At 34.4% G+C, this 23131-nt stretch overlaps 1 protein-coding gene across 3 annotated transcripts in view; it reads left to right on the top strand.

The window, feature by feature from the left end:
* LOC149802885 (netrin receptor UNC5C-like) overlaps nt 1-23131 on the top strand; it is a 265894-nt gene that overhangs the window by 142978 nt on the left and 99785 nt on the right. For all 3 annotated transcript variants that reach the window (XM_089952355.1, XM_089952353.1, XM_089952354.1), the window contains exons 2-3: nt 9708-10085; nt 17108-17211. In XM_089952355.1, the coding sequence (XP_089808481.1) occupies nt 9708-10085; nt 17108-17211 (482 nt within the window). The remainder of the gene's footprint in view (nt 1-9707; nt 10086-17107; nt 17212-23131) is intronic.

The raw sequence follows: 23131 nt of genomic DNA, 5'->3' as shown, positions 1-23131 counted from the left end.
AATTGGTTTTACAATTGAAGAAAAAGAAGACTAGCATAGATTTTTGTATTATATGAATATGGAGTTTTCACTCAAAGACTTCTTATGTTGTCTAGCTGGCCCTTAATCTGTCAAGTATAGCCACCATGGCAGCCATCTTGAAAAATTTTATCACAACTCTATTGGAACAGAAAGTCATACTGATGTGAGGTTTTCACCAGAAGACTTTTATGATGCCCAATATGTCTTAAATAAAATTGGTGCCAATCTGATGTCCAGTATGACTGCCTCAGCAGCCATCTTGAAAATCTTGATGTTGCTCTTCCTCTTGAATGAATAGTCGTATCTTGAAAACAGTATCTCTACTCCTCTCCAAAATCAATAGCTTTATCATCATGGCATTTTTATCAATATATTTCTTATGATAACTAGTTGGTCATCAATGAAAATGGTTCCAGTCATCCATCCAATATGGCTGCCATGATGACTTTCTTAAAATCTTGGTGTCATTACTCCCTCTGAATGGATGATCATTATTAGATTTGCATGTTCACCAAAAGACATACGAGTGATGACCACTTTGATGTCCACTTTGCCCGCTGTCAAAATGCCAATCTGCCATCCAGTATGTGTACCACATTTGCAAATTTGAAACACTTGTTATAACGAAGAGTATCAGAGATACTCTCAACACAAAAGGAAGAAATGTCTTATCTTGAATTGCTGGAAATTATTTTTGCCCAGTAGAGTATCAATATCTGCGAGGAACTAGTTTATTTTTAATAAGATGTTTTCAAGCTATATTTGATTTTTTTAAATAAATTTTGTTCTTCCCACCAAAGTTTAATAGTACAAGATGAGCACAGAGAGTGAATTTGCCAATAACATCTGTTGTTTGTATGCCACACTTTGATCATTGTGTGGTTTAATTAAACTGGAAGTAAGTAACACAGTAGCCTCATAATTCAACTTTTATCTCAATTATTTGCCTGTAAAATTCCTACTATCTTCTGCAATGGAATATAAATTAGTTTTTGTGCTTGGCATTCTGTTTTGAGCTTTAGCATAAAGTAATGTCTGAAACACAGCTGGCAGAAAAGAATGGTATAGCAGATTTATTAACTGGCTTATCACCAGCTATCACCACCATGTGTGGCTCTTTATTACACCCAGAACTGTTCATAAACTCTTGATTTAAATCTCTCTTTGACAGTACTGGTTATCAGGCTGGAAAACAACTTCATTTGGCAAATGAGCATTTGGATCATAATGGTACATGTTGTATAATGCAACAGCTGCATTTTTTCGCTCCACAGTTTAGTCTTTCCATTTTTTTCTGGTGAAAATATTTTTTAAAATTTTACAAGCCAAGATTTTTGTCAACTCTTTCACATTCTGAAGTTTGGTTATAAAGGACTGACAGGGATGCAAACAGATGGGAAAGAAATGTCTCGGAGGTGATAGATAGATAGATAGCAACCATTTTTAAAAAGAAGACTTTTTACTCTTTGGCCTTGGACAGAAACTGAGGCCTTGAACTGAAATGCCATTTTAGATTGAGGCTTTGGATATAAATGATTCATTACATAGATGCCTGAGACAGAAATGACTCATTACATTGAGGCTTTGGAAGTACATTTTCTGTTGTCCACAGTGGTTAAAAAACCAGCCATAATCTCTCAAAGTTTGACTGCAGATGGTACAGTTTTCTTCATAATTATCTTATATTGCTTTATGGAAACTTTGTGAAATTCAACATAAAATTTTTGCCAATTTATATTTTGTCTTTTTCAAGCATTGCCAGACCATATTTTATCAACAAGGGTTGTGTTACAGAACGATGTTTTCTCTCTAATAGTACAAGTTGCTTTTTTGTTTTAGTATGTTATGTTTCACAGCTTATCAAATGGCTTTCTGCATTGATGATTTGTACACCATAATAATTTGAAATATTTCAGGACGATTTAACCATAGCTCTAATTTAGATGCAGCATATGTTTAAGAAGCACTCGGTTTCTAATCAGAAATGTGTGTGGCTTCCTAGCAGGCATTCTTGCCCCGAGACCTTTCAGAACAGCCAGAATGCTTTAGTAGATTTTAGATGCTTTAAAGATAAAATAACTACTGAATATAATCATGCCATGTGTTAGCTTGCAAAATAATTAGTATTTAAGCGAAACAAGTTTATTCATGAAGCAAGTTACATAGTGAATAAAAGACCACTATTGTTGTTCAGGTAAGCAAAACAATACCTTATCAATGATACACTGTATATAGTGGCTTATAGGATGAGTCCAACTGCACAGACTCAGGTTTGCCATCCCAAAATGCACCAGAAGATCTAAGTCTGTGCAGTTTGTTAGGAGTAATCAGTAGAACAAATAACACAGACCCTGATCTACAGGTATATTATACAAAGTCCAATCAGGATCTTTGTTGTTTGCAGTTTGACTTGTCTTATAAATGAGTATATACAGTACTCATTGGTTACATTGCTTAACAGGATAAGACAAGAGGCAAAACTTTATTGCTGAAAAGTGTGTGTGTGTGTGTGTGTGTGTGTGTGAGAGAGAGAGCAGCAGTTCTGTCTTTACAATGTCAGTTTAGGTGTCCCCCCAAAAGGCATGCATACAAAACAATAAAAGGCAAAAGCATAAAAGATAATATCCTTAAAATATCACATTCAAGAGGGCTCTCAAAACTCACTTATTTCAACTGCAAGAACAAACTTAAAGACCTAATAATGTTTCCTACCTGAAATATTCTCAGCATGTTCTTTATGTTTTTTAATGTTTTTCTAATTTCATGTTGTTTGTTTTTGTAATAATATTATTATGTTTCTTATCTTATAGACGTTGTCTAATGTTGTAAAGCACTTTGAGCTTCTAAAGATTAGGCGGTATACAAAGTCCTTATTATTATTATTATTAATTATTATTAAAATACAAAGTAAATTTTGTCATAGACATCTGTATATACACTTACTCATAAATATGAAGTAATATTTGTCATGTACATAAACTGTGATCTTTTAACAAGTCATGATCTTCATAAAAAAATAAACTGCACTCTTTTAAGATCTCAACTCTTAAGTCTAAGATTTTCACTCTAGCATGTCTAATATTTTCACTCCATAGCTAGTCAAAGATTTTGACTGTTTAGCAAGTCAGAGATTTTCACTCTTTAGCAAGCCTTAAGATTTTACCTCTTTTAGCAAGTCTTAGATTTTCACTCCTTAGCAAGTCTTAAGTTTTCACTCCTTAACAAGTCTAAGATTTTCACTCATTAGCAAGTCTGAGATATTCACTCTTTAGCAAGTCTTAGAATTTCACTCTTTAGCAAGTCTAAGATTTTCACGCCTTAGCAAGTCTAAGATTTTCACTCCTTAGCAAGTCAAAGATTTTCACTCTTTAGCAAGCCTTAAGATTTTACCTCTTTAGCAAGTCTGAGATTTTCACTCTTTAGCAAGCCTTAAGATTTTACCTCTTTTAGCAAGTCTTAGATTTTCACTCTTTAGCAAGTCAAAGATTTTCACTCTTTAGCAAGTCTAAGATTTTCACTCAGTAGCAAGTTAAAGATTTTCACTCTTTTAACATTTCTAAGATCTTCTCTACTAGAACATCATGAAAAGATTGATTTTAGAGCAAAAATGTTCTTTCAGTTACTCTGATGCCTTGTATGACCTACATAAATGTGTGATGACTACATAAATGTATGATTTTTCATATACATATTATGGCCTTTCACAGACTCGAAGAAAGTACATTTTGTATTGGTGGTGTTATAATAAGGGCCATATTGTGAGAAACTGATGTGCCTTAGATATTCCCTTTAGAAACTCACATATCAGATGTACAAGTTGTGTAAACTGTTTCCTAATATTCTTTCATACAATCTCCCTCCTCCCCCCAAAAAAAGAATCTCCATTGTTAGAGTTTAGAGGGCTCCTCAGCTTTACATCAGAATTAATGAGCCATTCAGTTTCCAACTGAGGATGCTAATTGTGCATGTCATGGGCTTCCTCAGGTTTAGTTTCCCAAGGGATGTAACTGCAGAAATTTGAAGGAATTAATCTTTTCAAAGCATGTCTAATGCTTTCTTTGCATGCATGAAGGTTAGCAGTAGGAATTTTGTATTATTTATTCATAATGCTTGTTCCTCAGGTTGAAGCTGACCTTCTAGTAATATTTCAGAAAATCAGGTGTCCATTGCCATATGTACTAGCTTATGAGTCTAGCCCAACCGCAAGCTTCACAGACCCAGATATCATTGCAAAATGTGCTAGCAGATTAGAGTATGCAGTGTGTTAGGAGTAATCAGTAGAACAAACAGCATAGACCCTGGTCTGCAGGTACTTTATGATATGGCAGATCAGGATCTTTGTTGTTTGCAGTTTGACTCAACTTGTAAATTAATATATATGGTGTATATTTGTGTTGTTTTTATGTCCATGTGCACTGCAATATTGTATTCTGATTAACACACTGTATTATTTTAGAAAATCTCCGTTTGGCATTATCTTTAATTGGTTAAAGTAGTTTTTAATTTCTTTTATTTTTAACATTATTAATTCTACTAATTAGATAGATTTATTTTTGCATGTCAATTGTATTTACAAACAGTATCAGGGGCCCTGAGTGGCTGAATGGTCTAAAGTGCTCTCCGTTATGGATCACTGCTATCTCACCTCTGTCTGCATGGGTTCGAGTCTAGGATTCGGCCGATGTGGGTATCTGAGAAAGCTTGCCAGTAGCTTCTCATGGGTCGGTGGTTCTTCCTGGGTTCTTCCTCCACCATTAATACTGGCCGCCATGCTTAGCCTATTGTGTGCTGAAAAATGGCGTTAAACCATACAACAAACAGTATCAAGGCACTTATCATTTATTCCATAATTGTTTTCAACCATAAAGATTTCCCTTAAAAAGCAACTTTTCATTGGAAATTGCACATTTTAACTAAAAATGTTTCTTTTGCTCTTCCATAAATATTGATGCAAATGCCCTATAGACTCCATAGTCAGTCAGGCCCAACTGCAACCATCAGGGTCTGCATTTTTTTTCTAATAATTTTACTCCTGGCAAATTGCATAGACTCAGATCTGTTAGTGTATGATATCATGGTTGATATAGATCTGTATGCATGCACATTATTTATCAGCATTTCCTTGTAAATTAATGGGAATGAAATCAAATATATTGAATATAAAGGTAATGGAGTCAAATAGATTGGATATAAAGGTAATGGAGTCAAATAGATTGAATATAAAGGTAATGGAGTCAAATATATTGAATATAAAGGTAATGAAGTCAAATAGATTGAATATAAAGGTAATGAAGCCAAATATATGTCAAATGGATTGAATATAAAGGTAATGAAGGCAAATAGATTGAATATAAAGGTTATGGAGTCAAATATATTGAATATAAAGGTAATGAAGTCAAATATATTGAATATAAAGGTAATGAAGTCAAATAGATTGAATATAAAGGTAATGAAGTCAAATATATGTCAAATGGATTGAATATAAAGGTAATGGAGTCTAATATATTGAATATAAAGGTAATGGAGTCAAATAGATTGAATATAAAGGTAATGGAGTCAAAAACAAGTCAAATAGATAGAATATAAAGGTAGTGAAGTCAAATGGATTGAATATACAGGCAATGAAGTCAAATGGATTGTATATAAAGGTAACAAGGTCAAATGGATGGAATATAAAGGTAATGATGTCAAATAGATTAAATATGAAAATAATGAAGTCAGATAGATTGAATATAAAGGTAATGGAGTCGGATAGGTTGAATATAAAGGTAATGAAGTCAAATAGATTGAATATAAAGGTAATGAAGTGAAATGGGTTGAATAAACTTAGGGTCAACAGAACATGGTCACTGTCAAGTGAAGTAGGAAACTGCACACATTTTATCCAGGTATACATTAGTATTATTGCCAATAATACATTTTATAAATGGCTTTCTAGTGCACATACAAAAAATAATCAAGAAAACCTGCAGAAGAATGTTTGGAGGTCAAAGCAAAAACTGATGTTGATTGATTTATGATGTCATGCATCTGGTATATATAAAAAAAACTGTCACAAAAGTCCCAAAATTTGGTTGAGGACTTCTGAAATCTGGCATTTGTGTGCTGTAATGCCAGGTGTTGTGGTGTTGCAGGTGCAAAATACATGAAGTAGGTTATAAACTTGACACATGTATAAAAGAGCAAGCTGTCAAAAGGGACTAAAACTATGGTTGGATTGTCTTTTAATTAGATACATAGTGCATACAAATTTGGAATAGATCTTGCTTAATCTTGGTATTGGAGGCATGTGTTTGTGTGTGTGTGTGGGGGGTGGGGGTGGTTTTACATGATATGATAATGTATAGGATGGAGTCTTTACAGGCTTAACAGGTGCTTGTATGTACCTTACTATCAACAACCTTCTCTCTTATCATAACATTCATCTTGGGATGGACTTAAGGTCTGTGTGCATTCCACCTGGTAATGGCCTGAAAATGGCTTTCTATCAGGAAATATTGAGCTTGTTTGAAAACCTTGGATGGTTTACTGAGTCTGGATGTATGTGTGGCCAATTGACATGATGATGGGTTAACTGGTTGGATGTAATTTTCTGTGAAATTCAGTTTTAAATTAAGCCTTACTCAGTTCCTGACAGGATGGCTGTACTTTGTGTACCCTTTTCTATACATAGGCCCTATTTGTGTAACATGTAGTCTTAAACATTGTAATAATGGTCCTATTTGTGTAACATGTAGTCTTAAATATTGTAATAATGGTCCTATTTGTGTAACATGTAGTCTTAAATATTGTAATAATGGTCCTATTTGTGTAACATGTAGTCTTAAATATTGTAATAATGGTCCTATTTGTGTAATATGTAGTCTTAAATATTGTAATAATGGTCCTATTTGTGTAACATGTAGTCTTAAATATTGTAATAATGGTCCTATTTGTGTAACATGTAGTCTTAAACATTGTAATAATGGTCCTATTTGTGTAACATGTAGTCTTAAATATTGTAATAATGGTCCTATTTGTGTAACATGTAGTCTTAAATATTGTAATAATGGTCCTATTTGTGTAACATGTAGTCTTACATATTGTAATAATGGTCCTATTTGTGTAACTTGTAGTCTTAAATATTGTAATAATGGTCCTATTTGTATAACATGTAGTCTTAAATATTGTAATAATGGTCCTATTTGTGTAACATGTAGTCAAATATTGTAATAATGGTCCTATTTGTGTAACATGTAGACTTAAATATTTTAAGTAAGGTCCTATTTCTATAAGATGTAGTCTTAAATATTGTAGTTAAGGCCCTATTTGTGTAACATGTCTTAAATATTGTAGTTAAGGCCCTATTTGTGTAACATGTCTTAAATATTGTAGTTAAGGCCCTATTTGTGTAACATGTAGTTTTAAATATTGTAATTAAAGCCCTGTTTGTGTAACATGTAGTCTTAAATAATGCAGTTAAGGCCCTATTTGTGTAACATGTAGTCTTAAATATTGTAATTAAGGCCCTATTTGTGTAACATGTAGTCTTAAATATTGTAACTATGCTTTCAATAAGCTGAGACTATTAGCTGGAAAATATTAAAATCAGCCCGAGACAACGTTACATTCTCTCACACCAGGGGATGTAAAAACATCTCTTGGTTTGGTTCTGAGACTATCTTAGGTTCTGGTGATTCACCTTAATTTTCAAATTTTTCGACATTCTTGAAATTGAATTTTTTTGGTTTGTTTTATCCCTTTTAAGCATTTTTATGTCAGAATTACTTGTGGTAGACATAAAAATTTGCTGTGCGTGATTTGTATTTTTTTGTGGTTGTCCTAATACTGCTTTCAGGCCAATAAGAGCATTTTTTTGCATTTTTGTTCAAGTTATTTTTTTGGGACATTTTAGACAAAACCCTGTATGTACGAAAAATAAAAAATGAGTTCATTTAGTTAAAGATAAAATTATTGGCTTGATTGTATTTAGATTACATGATTAGAATTTCATGCTAGTTTAGTTATTTTCTTTAAACTTTTGAATATTTTAGAACTTTTCGGGTTTTGCCTTTTTTGTTGTTGATAAAAGCTTATTAAAATAGCAAAGTAAAAAGCATTTGAGGTGGAAAATGCTGTTTGGTAGGATTGTGTTTACTGTTATTATTATGAAGGCAATTAGAGCAGTTTTTAAAATATGTTTTGCACCTTTTTTGAACTTTTTTTGGATATGTCCTATTTGACATAAACATTGTTAGTACAGTTAAGCAAAAACCACTTAAGCAAGACAAATTAAAATTTGGTAAACATGTTATATATATCTGTGTAATAGATAAAGCTGCAAACTGCACAGACCCAGATCTGCAGTCTCATAATGCATTGGCAGATCTGAGTCTATGCAGTTTGTAAGGAGTACTTAGAACACAATCTACCAGCACATTTTACATGACACAGATAAGGGTATGTGTTGCTTGCATATGCTATTTCTGTTTATATGTACATGTATATGGTATATATTCTGGGGAGATTTTCAGACCATTACTACAATCATTTGGGTTTTTTAAAACTTGTTTTTAAAACTTTTGGACTGGAACTTTGTTTTTGACATATATTCTTAGCACATTTTATCATTAGAAAAAAAAGGTTATTTTAGGTAGGTGAATAAAATTTGGTATTCCTACTGGAAGTCATGTATAGGTCGCTTGATTAATTTGTCATGGTCATTGTAAAAACTTGACTACATTTAGACTTGCTTGGAACTATCTGGTCTGCATCATCTATACAAAAAATGTTGTTTTTTGTTAAGATAATGCCTTCTATCTCCAATTTATAGCAAATGGACAAATGAATACAATTTTTTTTCAAGAGCTGAAGCTTTCTGTATGCAACTTAAATTAACCAAAATTGTTTTGATATAATGAGAGCGAGACAAAAATGTGGACCTTACAAACTGTGGACCTTACAAATTGGGGATCTTCTGTATCACACTCCTAACTAAATTCAGCTTTATTAACCTTGTTTGATATTTCTTACTGTCGGTCAAGTACTAGTGTCATGGGGTGACATTATTCGTCTTGATGATCATGATGAGTTTTCCATTTTGTCAATTATTATTGTCACTCAGTGACTTTATTTCTCATGGTTACGGGGTCTTTTCCATCTGTCAAGCATTAGTGTCATATTTTGCATGGGGGAGAGACATATGCTTTTGCGCTTACAAAAAGATCTCTTCTACAGAAAATTTTATGAAAATCCAAGAGAAAGGGTGCCTACTGCATATCTGAGAAAGTTGTCATACATTTTTAAAACTCGTGCATTGTAAGCCCCCGTGGGCATGAGAATGTAGATAATGTTTGCATCCTCCTGTATGTTGTGGATGTGACTAATGCAAATGGAGACAGGTTGATTCAGTGCCAAACTCGTGACTGGAATCGTGGATCAACTCGGCTTGGCTAACTAATATGGTCTGTCCTTAGGCAAGGAACTTCAGTCCCTTTTAATCTCGGACCCAAAGTAACCTATTGATATATGTGTTTCTCGTTTGTAAAACACATGACAAAGCCTGAATACATCATTAAGTGACATGCTTTTTAAAGGCAGCAATCCACTATCCAAGGAATAATTGAACAATTCAGTTCTTTTTGCATCAGATTGCAAGCCCAAGAAAGTGCAGAGCAATAACGATTATTCCTCTTCTCATTTTTCAGGAGAATATCTGGGAGGTCTTGACAATGGAAATCCAGGGAAAGTCAATCAGCTTAAATTTATCCAGGAACCAGATGATTATTACTATGCAGTGAAGAACAAGCCGACATTGATTGTATGTAAGGCCGTTGGTGCTGTTCAGATTACATTCAAATGTGCAGGTGTTTGGGTGCGGCAACATGAACACACAAACTTGGAATTAGTCGACCCGTTAACGCAAATTAGGACATTGCAGACGAGTATAGAGGTTACACGTGAAGAAGTGGAAGAGTATTTTGGAAGTGATGGATATTGGTGTGAATGTTACGCATCCGACAGCGTGGCTGGAACGCCAGGCGCAGTTACTATCAAAAGCAAAAGGGGATTTGTGGAAAATGCATGTGAGTATAAACTCCTATTTCCGTTAATGCATCATACCAGTTAATCGAGATAGAATGAGATGTTTATGGTGGTTATAGGACTGTTGCTGCCAGTGCAGATGGTGCTGCAAGTGCAGATGGCATGACCAGATTAAAATTGAGTAAACAAATTATTTCAGATTATGTGCAATTTTTTTTTAAATGTAAGAAATTATAGATGATTTCATAATGCATATACTCAGTAAATGACTGATGAAAAATGTGAGCAAGTCCTGCCTCATCTTCCATTTTTATAGGCATTCAGTCTGCTGATGGAATTTAGTCCAGATACCGAGACACGATATCATTATACCCAAGGGCGTGGGTAGGGGTGCTTGTATGTGGTGGAGATTGTCCCAGACTATATTTTAACATAAATGATAGCTTATATTGAAGTATGCAAAGTAAGGTCAGTGATCTCATTATTACACAGACTTGACAAGTTAACAAATGCAGGTTTTAGGTCCTTTGTAAAATGGCTTGACTGTAGAGAGCATGCATATATATGAATGATGATACAATCACAAGCAGCTATATGAATGTGCAGATATGAAAGAAACACTAAGAAGTAAAATTCTTTCTAGTACTTTTTGAGAATAGGAAAATAGAAAAAAGTTCTTAACTTAAAAAATGTTATAATCCAGTCCTATTCTGTTTTCAGTTCAGCTTTACAATTTAGTTATCAGGAATTTGCTATCATAATGGCGTTAGAGTTCTGGTCTCTTGAGGTATTCCATGCTTAGAATGGTTTGCAATATATGGAAATTGACCCTCGTAAAAAAAAAAAAAAAAAAACAACCAGAAAAAACAATTTCATTGTGGTACAAGCCAAACTGTTGAAATTTATTCCTGACATAATAGAGGGCAGTTAGGATGGATAAGAAATTAAACATATATGCCTTAAAAATTGAAAATTTATAATTGTATATACATTTGTTGAAATTGATTATTGATTACCAAGTTTGATGTGCTGTAGATATCTTGATGGGCCCATTCTTCACCTGCCTTGACTAACTCATCAACAGCAAGGAGAAATTGATTGCTACATTTCATGTCTGTTATGTACATCTATCATGTTTTCCTAGATTTGATTTCTTGTCAAAGTGTTGCAGTTGAACTGACAGGATCGAGGAAGACTCCTCACAAGTTGTATCTTGAACAACTGGGAATTAATTTCCACAAATTATGGTCCAGTCACGAGTGGTAATCATAACTTGTTTATCACAGTACATCATCGATAAGTTTTTGATGAAGGAATCCTTCAGTACTTGTCTAAAGACAATCCAGACGTTTTGATGTAGTGAAAAGTTTTGCCAGTTTTGGAATTTTGTTGACTATATTATTGGCAATTGGGTCATGAATTTTTCCTGACTGTCAGTATTTGGATGTTAGGTTACATTTATTTGCTGCTTATCCCTGTTATTTATCATTTATAGAAATATACCATCCACTGCCGTAATACTTTAGGGCAAGAAACCAATTAGACATTGATCAATAATAATTCAAGGGAACGGCCACCATAAACTTCTTTTAAACCAAACTGCAGCTTATAAAGGGAAATGTGTGACAGAACTACCCACTATTTTCAATAGTCATTGAATTTTACTATGACCTCCATTTATCACTGCTTGCATCAGTCCATCTTGAGAGTATTTTTTTTAATAAAAAACAACAAAACCCCCAAAAACATGAGACAGTTTCTTCTCTGCGTTTTCCTAATTTTCTAAACGAATGATTGCTAAGCAGAAAGACAAAAATTGTTTATATTTATTTTGTATTTTTTTGTTAATGTGGAAACATATAGAAATTGATAAATGTTGCTTGATCTCCACACAGCTTTTGATAAGTAATGCATACACTTGTTCATAAGTTGAGTGTAACTGCAAACTACACAGACCTAGATCTGCCATCACATAATGTTCTGGCATATCTGGGTCTTTGGGGTGTTGCATTTTGGTAGGAGTTACCAGTAGAACAAATAACATAGACCATGATCAGCAGGTGCATTATGCTGCGGCAGATCAGGATCTTTGTTGTTTGAGGTTTGACTCGACTTATATTTAGCAAGTACATAAAATGTAAATAAAAATATTGAATACTCTTAGGCTTCAATTCAAAGTGATAATTATTGGTGATGCCAGAAATATTGTAGATTTATCAAGCTGTGTAATTCACCAAAATTCATTAAAAAAATGTAGGTTTTGAACAGAAAGCAGCATTCATCTTTGCTGTGATGGATGCCTTTTAGAGTTATCAAGTTTTCTTTTCCTTAGATGTCAAGTTATGTAAATTATGGCAAGAAAATTTATTACTTTCATTGCAAACTTGGCATTTCTATAATTGAAGCATTAAGGTTTTGACCCACTAATATCTAGCGGTATGAAAAATGAATGATTAGATGAGAGGAAGCATTGGCAGCAAAAGACATCTGTCGGTTTTTTGTTGTTGTTGTTGCCAAGGCTAGAAAATTCTTCAATGCATAGTTTTGGAGATGCTCCATTAGGTCGTGAATTAGATGGGGAAACAAATATTATCCTCCCCGCCATCTTCAAAGCTCAGTGACATCTAACTACTTGCATCAGAAACTGCTGTTTGAATTTTATTTTCTCTCACTGAAGTTGTATCATTTTGAAGCCTTACCCTAAGTTCTTTTTGCCATTCTTTATTTATCCATTGTTAATACTTACCTGTATCCTTTGAAATGTTTCCATAAAGTCAGTATTGTACTGATTTCCTTTAAACTTCACAGACACACACACGCACGCATGCACGCACACACACACACACACACACACACACACACACACACACACACACACACACACACACACACACACACACACACACACACACACACACTGCTTTAAAACCATTTGTTTAATTATATAGCTTGGCATTAACAGCAGCCAATTATTTCCTGAACATTCAGTTCTTGTCAAAATCGTGTTCTTCTATTCAGCAAAATCCCATGAATGGTGAAAAGTCAATTCCTTGGTTGATATTTTCAATCTAAAAGGCACATTTATTAAGATTATTGCCAAACAGATTGGATTATATTTGCTAAATTGGCAGTTTGATCACATTTGTTTTTCTGCCTACAATGCTTCCATTTAAGCTTACATGGGCGTAAGTGGTATTCTATTTGTGTCTAATAGGCAGAAAATAGATTCAAGCCCCTTGTTATTTCAGAGACAGTTATTGAATGGGTTTTGCTCTCGAGTTTTGTACGATTGCTTGGTGTAGTGTATTGCAGTGGACATCTATTGATTGGAAACAAGTTGCTTGCTAAAATGTTACAGTTGAACACCTATAACAGAAAGTTTTCCACGACATTAGCTCTTTAGGGTCCTATGCATGATCCATATGAAGAATCAATATCCAAACAATGAAATGCATGAGACGTAGTTTCTGCATCAGTCTCGGACAGTATTGTTTTTCATTGGCATTTAACTTAATTGACAGTGCATGCATCTTTGAACTTGGAATTGTAGCTATGATGATTTTATTATTTCTGTACAAATTGTAAGCACTGGTAAGATGTTAATTTATCAATTATTAAAGATGCAAAAGTGTGATATTCACTTGTGTGTAATTGGCATTCATCTAGACGGCAACAATTCAAAGCTGTTATCAGATATGTGTTAGTAGGTCTATTCTTTATACAGTTGGATACAGTTTATAATATAATGCACCTGCAGATCAGGGTCTATGTTGTTTATTCTACTGATTACTCTTAATAAACTGCACAGACCTAAATCTGTCGGTGCATTATGCAACAGCAGTCTGGGTCTGTGCAGTTTGCAGTTAGTCTCATTTTATAAGCAAGTATATATGGTGCCAGAGTAGGAACACTGATCACAAGGTAAATACGGTCTTAGAACTTTCAGGAGTTGAAAATAAATTATAATTCTCATTCAACATGTTAGGCTAAACCTAATTCTGATATATTTATTAATGTTTAAGGGGGCAGAGGGCCACATGTATAATTTCTAAGAACTGCAGTTTATTTTAAGAGTTATTGTTGATAATTTGGACTAAAATGAGAGATCTGATATATTTATTTTCTCAACCTTGGGTTACATAATATAAAAGTTTAAAAGAGTACAAAGTTAACACATCTGCACTTGAAGAATGGTGTTTTTGTAATTCTTATCAACAATTTTAAAAATTGTTGTGCTTGTTTCTCAAGACCTTTCAATATCCATATTGACTGTAGGTGCAGAATTGGGTGTTTTCCCAGGTCCTTCCTCCACCAGATATACTGGCTACCATATACGTGCTAAACCCAAAACAACAACAGCAACAACAAGTCTTTTCCACACGAACATTATTCATGTCATAACGTATCATAGATTCCCTGTATCAGTACTATTGGGGTTCTTGATAAGATTGCGGTAGTTACAGTCTGTGAGTCTTTTGTTTTAAAATGCACATTATGTATTTTTGTGTCAACAATATTATTAGATTACTGATGCATTGTGAAACATGTAGTATTAAAATTAATGAAAATTGCTTGATAACTGTGAATGTGATGTTGCATGCAGAACAATTCTCAATGCCTTGACCTTGACGTTCTTTAATTAAGTGCACAGCTAGAATGAATCGAGGATGAGTTTTCAAATTTCTTTTTCTAAAATATTAATTTAATGAGCTTAATTCCATTTTAGATCAAGAAATTGTCTAATATGCTGAAAGAAGAAACAAATGACCATATGTTGCTCACTTTTTTCATAACAATACAGCATGATGCTTTTGCTTTTTCTTAAACAGAATTTAAAAAATTTCTCCAAAGCATGTTCAAAATAAAAACTGTTCAACTCTTTAACTGGTGTTCCTTCAGCGGCCATTGCGTTTTTCCTTCTACAGTTACGATGCCTTGGGCATAACACTGATAATAGTCTTGTGTTTTCTTAAATTTTGGTCGATGGGAATGTTCTGTTCCGTTGTTCATTTTATAAATCTCTTGGTCTCGTTGGCATTGTAATTTTAAAAAATTAAAAATTGACGCATCTACAGATTTCTGTTGGACAGTTTTATGGGAATCATGCCTATTTGATTTTAATATTTATCTGGTTCATAAATTATACTCTCCCTGAGTGCCTTCCCAGCTCCAGCCCTCCTTCCCCCTTGAAGAAACTCTGATAAAAATTTGAAATGTCAGGTCTTCATTAGTAATACTTCATTCTGGTTAATACACTTTACAGTGTAGTACAACATCTTAGAATTAAACATCCACCAATACTTTCTCTTTCACAGAATTGACGTTACTTCAAGTGTGTCAATTCGTGCGAGTTAAAATTGGCATGAGCGAGTCCTATATAGAAACGTTCTGTATAGAATTTTCTAAGCTGTAAGTAGTCAGGCTTGTGACAGGTTTATCTGGTGCGCCAATCGAAACACCTGCAAATTCAATTGTTGGTGTAGATTGAAGTTCTGATGGTAGTAATTTGTTAGGTAAAAGGTACCTTTCAGATACTCATGAGCCCATGAAAGAGCCGAGTTGTTCAGTTGTACACACAACCACTTTTCGCAATTGATATATTCTCCCAAAAAATTAATGAAGTTTGACCGATAATTTAACTCTACTCTAGTGCTTTTCAGGTGAGCAGCTGTATTCACTATTTTGAAAGCATGTGTACTTTTCCATTTCATCAAGTCTTCATCATCTCTAGTCACTGTGCTGTATAATGTAGTTGATATTTATATGAGTGGTGTATCAACACAGGCAAATTTACTTTTTGTTTGATACATTCTTGTGGTGAAATGTTTAATATATTGTCATGGTGAAAAATTATTCAGTAATTCTAATACTATTGCATTTTTTTGCAGTGCACAGGAACAGTAAAACATTTTTTGTTGTGTAACAAAAAGAAATGACCTTAATTTAAATTAGTCTTACTGTAGTAGTAGGTACTCATTTATTCTGGTGTTGTATGCTTTTTATGGTACAAAATTAGGTGCATTTTATTACTGGTATACTGATGTACCATACTACTTTGTTCCAGCAGCTTGTACCACGGTACTTTTCTACCTTACAGGTACTTAAGAAGTTTCTGCCAGTAAGGAATGTAGGAAAATTCCCAAACTGACTTGTTATAAATTTAATAATTAAAGCATGTTTTCATTTTTCACAGCTAAACATTTCCAAAATTTAACATTTTCCTAAAGTTGTATTTCTCAAAAATTCTTTTGTTATCCAATTGTGGTATACTTTGGTTGTTATGTGTGGGTTATTTTACATATTTAACATAGCTTTAACAATTGGAGTCAATTTGTTAGATGTCTGCAGTGTGACAGTTTGTAGTGATGTCTAACACTGGGGGCATTATGCTGCAGACATGTGGCATCATGTCCCACCCAGTCAAATTTATCTTGACACCAGGCCAGCCAGTCCTAACACTAACCTCTTAATGCTGAACACCAAACAAGGAGTTTGAACTTGCGACCTTCCACACCTGAGGAGGACACTTTAACCGCTTCGGCCACAGTACTTTTCTATGGCATATATTGTGGTATGTTCAGAAATACAAAAGTACACAAATATTTATGGTACTCGGCTGTAGTATATAGCTACTGAAACTTCCTGTTAACAGATTAAATAATGTCAACTGAGCAACGACAACGTGGCCCTGAAGGAGATGGAAGTCACTTTCAATATATGCATAAATATTCAGTAATGTACTTTAGAAACCCATCTTCTTACTCATTTCTTCTGAAAACGTGCAAATTATTGGAATAAACTCTTGTATTATTGCAATCCTATTCAATATTTGAACAGCTATTAACTGTAGTGGTTTTTGTTGTTAGTGTGCATGACTCACATTAATTGGATTTAGGGTATAAATCCTGCCCAAGCCAGTCCAGATTGGTTGCCATGGTGTGTCTTGAGGCTTGGCACTTCACTTTCATTGCAACAGCACTAGATAGTCTTATGTGTGCTGATGTGCCATACTACACAAAACGTTTATCAATGTTTAAACATGATTAACATGTCATCTTTTCAGATCTGAAGAGAAGGTTTGAGAGTGAACCGTTCAGTGCCCGTGTAAAGCTGCAAGACCAGGTGATGTTCAGATGTCTTCCGCCAGAAGGAAAGCCCTTGCCAGAGGTATGTATGATGCAACAGTTAAATCTTAGACAAAACCAGACTGAACTTTCTATATCGATTTTTATTTTATTTTTCATTTGATTGGTATACTGCCACATCCTTTCTGTTGAAAATTGGATTATGGGAAGGTGTGTATGGGTTTGCTAAAGAGAGGAAACTAGTGCCTTTAACTAGTGACACCTCTAAAATTAGGCCTATTTTTGAAAATGCTGCATTTATACCATGCACATAGAGCGTGTGAATATTCACACAATTATGACACACCTTGGTACATAGATCTTGTTCAACTTTACAAACCTTTGATAACACTTAGCTCATGTTTCACATGGAATCTGACATCTGATTGGAACTCCTCTCAAGTCATGGCAAGATTCTCGAATCTGCAGATAATGGAAAATTAAGCTGCATAAGTTGCAATAAGCATTCCACAAGCACTGCAAATGTTGCGAACTCAGTTATGCTTACAATATTTTCAGTCACCATATGTTTCTTACTATACGCACCCATATGTATTTTTACTACATAGGTCACCACATAAATATTCTATGACATATATTGGTTGAGGCCTTTTTTTTCTCAGAATGTAAATTAGAATTACCAGTTATGATGTATATACTCTTTGAAGGGTATTTGACAGGGATATACATCAAATGTCCATTTGAAGTTTGTCTTTATGCAGACAACCCTATCAGGAGGAGCAGTGGAGCATTTCAGGAACACATTCCTTCCTCTCATCCCTGATGAAATTGGCATTGAAACTAACATCATAGGTAAAATCCTGAAACTGAGGATGAAATATACATGGGATTTACAAACATGAAAACACTAACATGGCCCATAAATCCTTTGAGTGTCTGGCTAAAATACCTCCATAGTTAATTCCTGGGAATTGTGTGGATTCTTCCAGGCCATAAAATCCTGACAAGAAAGGAACTGTTTACATTTGGAAGTTTTACACCTCAGAACACCTGGAAATCATTTCAAGGGACTGGTCACATTTGTAGCTATGCACTTAACCCATCTGCCCTTGAGAAAACCCAGTAAAGCATCGCTTGAAAAAAATTGGATAATTTTAATTTTCTGGCAAAATAAATTTTAGACTGTAAGTTGCATTGAATTGTGGGAGATCAGTCATTTAGTTAAGGATGGCTGTGCATTTCGACAGAGCCACTGTAGTGGCATCTGATTCTTGGCTTATGTGGAAAAAAAGGTTTTGAATGAGAGCAGATGGAGCTAATGAGAGAATTCATTACATGACGTGTTAAGTATACAGTGATATTGAAGTGGACTGTGCTATAGTTAATACCTCATGAACAATGTTGAAATTGAAGAAATTTGTATGTGACTTGTGTTGTTTACAGAGGCCATTATGATTATTCCATATCTCCCTTGGTAATTGTTTGAAGGGATCTGATTGGATCAGTGTTTTTTTCTTCTCCAACTGAATCCAGATAGAAAATGGAGCAGTAATTATTTGAAGGGATCTGATTGGATCAGTGTTTCTTTCTTCTCCAACTGAATCCAGTTAGAAAATGGAGCAGTTGATACCATTTTGGCAGGCTACATATGCCAATGGTCATTGTGGAATGATGGATCAAAGAACATTGGCTAGTGAAGAAGATGGAATATGTTTGCAACAGAACACCCCACCCACCCCGCTACTAATGGTCATTTGTCAAGTTCATATCAGTATGTTGTATTTTGTCATAAACTTGTCAAAAAATAAAATTTTCTTGTACATGTTTGATTATGACATGATGTGGTATCCACACTTTAAACATTTCATAGTGGCTATTACTGGTATAAATGACGGTGAACTTGTATGGCCAAAAAATTATAACTTTTAGTTTTTGAAGAATACTGGAAGTGTCTTCCCATATAATGTGTCTTCCCATTTAATATCTTGTACATGCTAGAAGTGGCTTCCCATTTAATGTCTTCCCATTTACTATCTCATACTTTTGATTAGGGATTATTCTATATATAGTGCAGTGTAACATTGTGTAATCCACTCATAATGGCACCTATAATAAGGCCAGATTGGCAGAGGTTGGGGAAATTTTTTCGGACCACTCTTGACCAGTGAGTTGCAATATTTGCTTGTCTCTGCAATAATTTTTTTCCCCCACAGTCTGCTCCACCTGAACAAGACTTATTGTTTTACTAAACCACAGGTACTTGATGCCAGCTTGAGACTAAAATAGAACAATACTCTTGCTCGATTATGCAGTTTTCACTGCATTGATAGAATACCACCTTTCTTGTGTTCATGTGCCACGTAACACGAAATGAACCAAAACAATTGTATTACATGTGAATTTGTAGACTTGACAACAAATGGTTGAGATAAAATACACAAAATCGAATTTGTCTGAAAAATGAAGTGTTCACCAACAGAAGTTTTAGAAAGTCTTTATGTAGTAATTCATTTCAGTGTCTTTTAGAACTGTCAGACATTGATGTCATGAATAAAAACAAGTCTTGCTTTATTTCAAAGAAGAGAAAATTACCAGATTTGTGAATGATCCCAACATTTTCAAACAAAATGTACAAAATACTATTTATGCTGCAAAACTTCAAAACCAATGAAAATTTCACTACACTCTGTAAAATCCACACCTGTACTTTGCCTCCTGTTGTAATATTGTTGGTAGTTGGAACTTCTCTGGCCCTTGCCACCCCTTTTTTGATATTTGGACATTTATGTTGGGGTGTCAATGACATCAGAGGTCCAGTAATCACGTGATATCAACAATATACCATTTCGAAAGTTGTTGTACATAGAATTCAAAAATATTAATTAACATATTTATTCTAAAAACAACGACTAGAAACCTGTCGGTGTTGCAGCAAGGTGGAGAAAACCAGATTCATGTACTAAGCACGTGTTGGCAAGGTATTTTGTTGGTATCATGTGACTGTCGCATTGAAATGTGCTCTTCGCTTGCTGAATATGTTTTTTACCAAGTAGCTGCAACATTTACAGATTTCTGGTCATTGTTTTCAGAAAAAATATTTTGAGAATTTTATGTTCTTTCATTTTTCTGTAAATAGTGTGAGACTGTCATTTATATGTTCAATTTGTTTTCCTGCAGCAATATTAGAAATGATTTATTGTTGATATCAGGTGACTATTTGAACTCTGATGTCATTGATATGTAGGTTGCAAGATTTGTGCAGTCATGTCACTCAGAATGCAAATGGTCACATCCAGGTCAAATTTCATTAACGCTATTGTTTCGGCTAGTCAGTCAGTGAATTAAAGATATAACTATAGCTCTACTTGCAATGTCCAAGAAAATAAATCATATTCCTATCGATTTCATGCAGGTATATCTCGGTGAAAGTTCGTTAAAGTTTGCTAGGCTGGCTAGTAAGTGGCTACCTTATGTGTCGGCGAATTTCAACTTTTCGATAGGCAGTGGACTCTGACTCTACACCCCAACATAAATATCCGAATATCAGAAATGGGGTGGCAGGGTCAGAGGAAACTTGGACTATATTGTTAGTCGGATGGAATAGTTCACTATTAAAGAATATATCTGTTAAAATATTTTGATATTGCAGATCTACACCTCACACAGTTAAAATGATGTGAAGGAAACTTTTCATTTAATTATATTTGTCATCAAATACATTGATTAACTGCGTACTGGACTTGTTTCCAGCAAATGCTCTAATAAGTTACTTGGTCTATAAAACACTTTAGACTGTAAATTCCTTTTTATTTTATCTTGCACATACTTCCACATGCTTGCCATATATATTCATTTGCAAGTTGCATCCAAAAGCAAAGTGCAGTGTACATAGACCCAGATCTGCTGTGCAGGGTCTGTGCAGCTTGTTGGGACTAGTTAATAAAAAAAACCTAAAAAACCAGAGACCTTAATCTCACCTCACATAATTTGTAAGTACCATATTCACTCACTTAGGAGTCCAGCTGCAAAGTGCACAGTCCAAGATCTGTGTAGTTGCATAACATACCAGAACATAGGGCTCTGCGTAGTTTGTTAGGAATAATTAGTAGAGCAAACAACATAGACCCTGATCTGCAGGTGCATTACATGATGGCAGATCAGGATCATTGTTGTTTGCAGTTTGATTCAACTTATAAGTAAGTATATATCGCAGGTCCAGGACTATTTTGTTTGTGGTTGGATATGGCTTGAATGTGAGTATATATGGTATATTTGTCAGTATATATGGTATATTTGTCAGTGTTGGTATATTTGTCAGTGTTGGTATATTTGTCAGTATATATGGTATATTTGTCAGTGTTGGTATATTTGTCAGTATATATGGTATATTTGTCAGTGTTGGTATATTTGTCAGTATATATGGTATATTTGTCAAGTCTTTTTTTCAGAAGTTGCAAATGACAGCTGAGGTACAATTTTTGCATATTAGTGTAACAGCTGGTACATGTCAGTTTCATGCTTACCAGGGTGACAGGATTATTGCCTACGCTTTCTTTTTTTGAGATAATGTAACTTAAAAAAATTGCCAAGAAAGTGTTGGTTTGAAAACTTACTTGTTTGATTTATGAAAGAAGTCACAGAACATTACTGATTGTAATGATTCATTTTTCTGCTTTCATCACAGAAGCCAATTACATTACATGCGCTTGACAAATCCTTTGATTTGTTTTCTGGGAATTTCACGTTTTTGTAGTTATCATAGTCTTCTGTGTATAGTGTATACATAGCTACAAGCAGCATAAACACAGATATCTGCTGCAGAATCATAGACCTTGATCTACTGGTGTGTCTCATATACCCAGCTGCCAAATGCAGATATCTGCCAGATTCTGAGCTGCTTATTTATCATGTATGCCCAACTATTAAAACGTCAATGCAGATATCTGCAAAAGAATAATATACCCTTATCTGCTTGTGCATTGTGCATCTGCAGAGTTGGGTCATTCCTGTGCTCCACGTTGACTGCACATTATGCATAAGGAAATTGGGTGTCATGTGTTTTTGTGTAAAATTTTACATTTCTCTTGGATGTTTTTATCACCTACATCTGTCTCTGTTCATCCATTTTTCTATCTCAGTTCATCCTTCCTTCAGTGTGTCTCCATGTTTAGACAAACACTCATGGGACCTGCTGGAATAGTTATCCCATTATGTAAATTGGTGATACATATTTTGTTTCTGGTTTACTTTCTGACAAAAGGCAGAGATCAAAAGGTCAGAGAGTACATATATATTTTAATGATACTTCATACATGTATATAGATTTGACAACCATAGACCTGACTTTCAGACTTCAAAGATGAACATAGATATTCAGCTGACATTAGCCCTTTCCCCCCAAATGATCTGTTCTTACCCCCAATGACTTGTATCATCATATTAACCAAATACAAACAAAGGAGGCAATAATTCCAAATTTTACCTTCTAGCCCAGCAGAGATTACATCAGGAAATTGGTGTAAAATAAACTCCATTTCGTTAATGTAAAAATGTAGCCAGGTACGTGCAGTTCATTTGTCCTGGAATGATTTTTAATCATATAAGCAATTTTGTGGGCAAGGGAATTGTTGTCAGTTGAAATTTACTGGCCATGAATCTGTATGTACAGCTGATATTAGCCCTAATGTTGGACCTTGTTCACATAAATTCTTAGTTTACAATATGGAGATTGTCAGATAACTAACCATATTACCAAATATTTATTTATTTACTTTGTATGAAAAGACAAGCTTTAAACTGCCACAATATAATAAGGATTGTGTTGATATTACACACACACATACACACACACACACACACACACACACACAGAGCTTTCCTTAGCCCCCCCCCCTTCTCCCAACACTACTTTGGCAACTCACCCTCCAACTTTAAATATAATAGAAGGCACTGTACACACAAACACACACACACATGATGACAGGTGAGCTGCCACCATATCA

Source organism: Sinohyriopsis cumingii, chromosome 3, assembly GCF_028554795.1.
Source record: "Sinohyriopsis cumingii isolate HCF-2022 chromosome 3, ASM2855479v2, whole genome shotgun sequence".
Taxonomy (NCBI): domain Eukaryota; kingdom Metazoa; phylum Mollusca; class Bivalvia; order Unionida; family Unionidae; genus Sinohyriopsis; species Sinohyriopsis cumingii.
The sequence above is the reverse complement of the archived record's forward strand: the minus strand, read 5'-3'. Positions and strand labels throughout refer to the sequence as shown.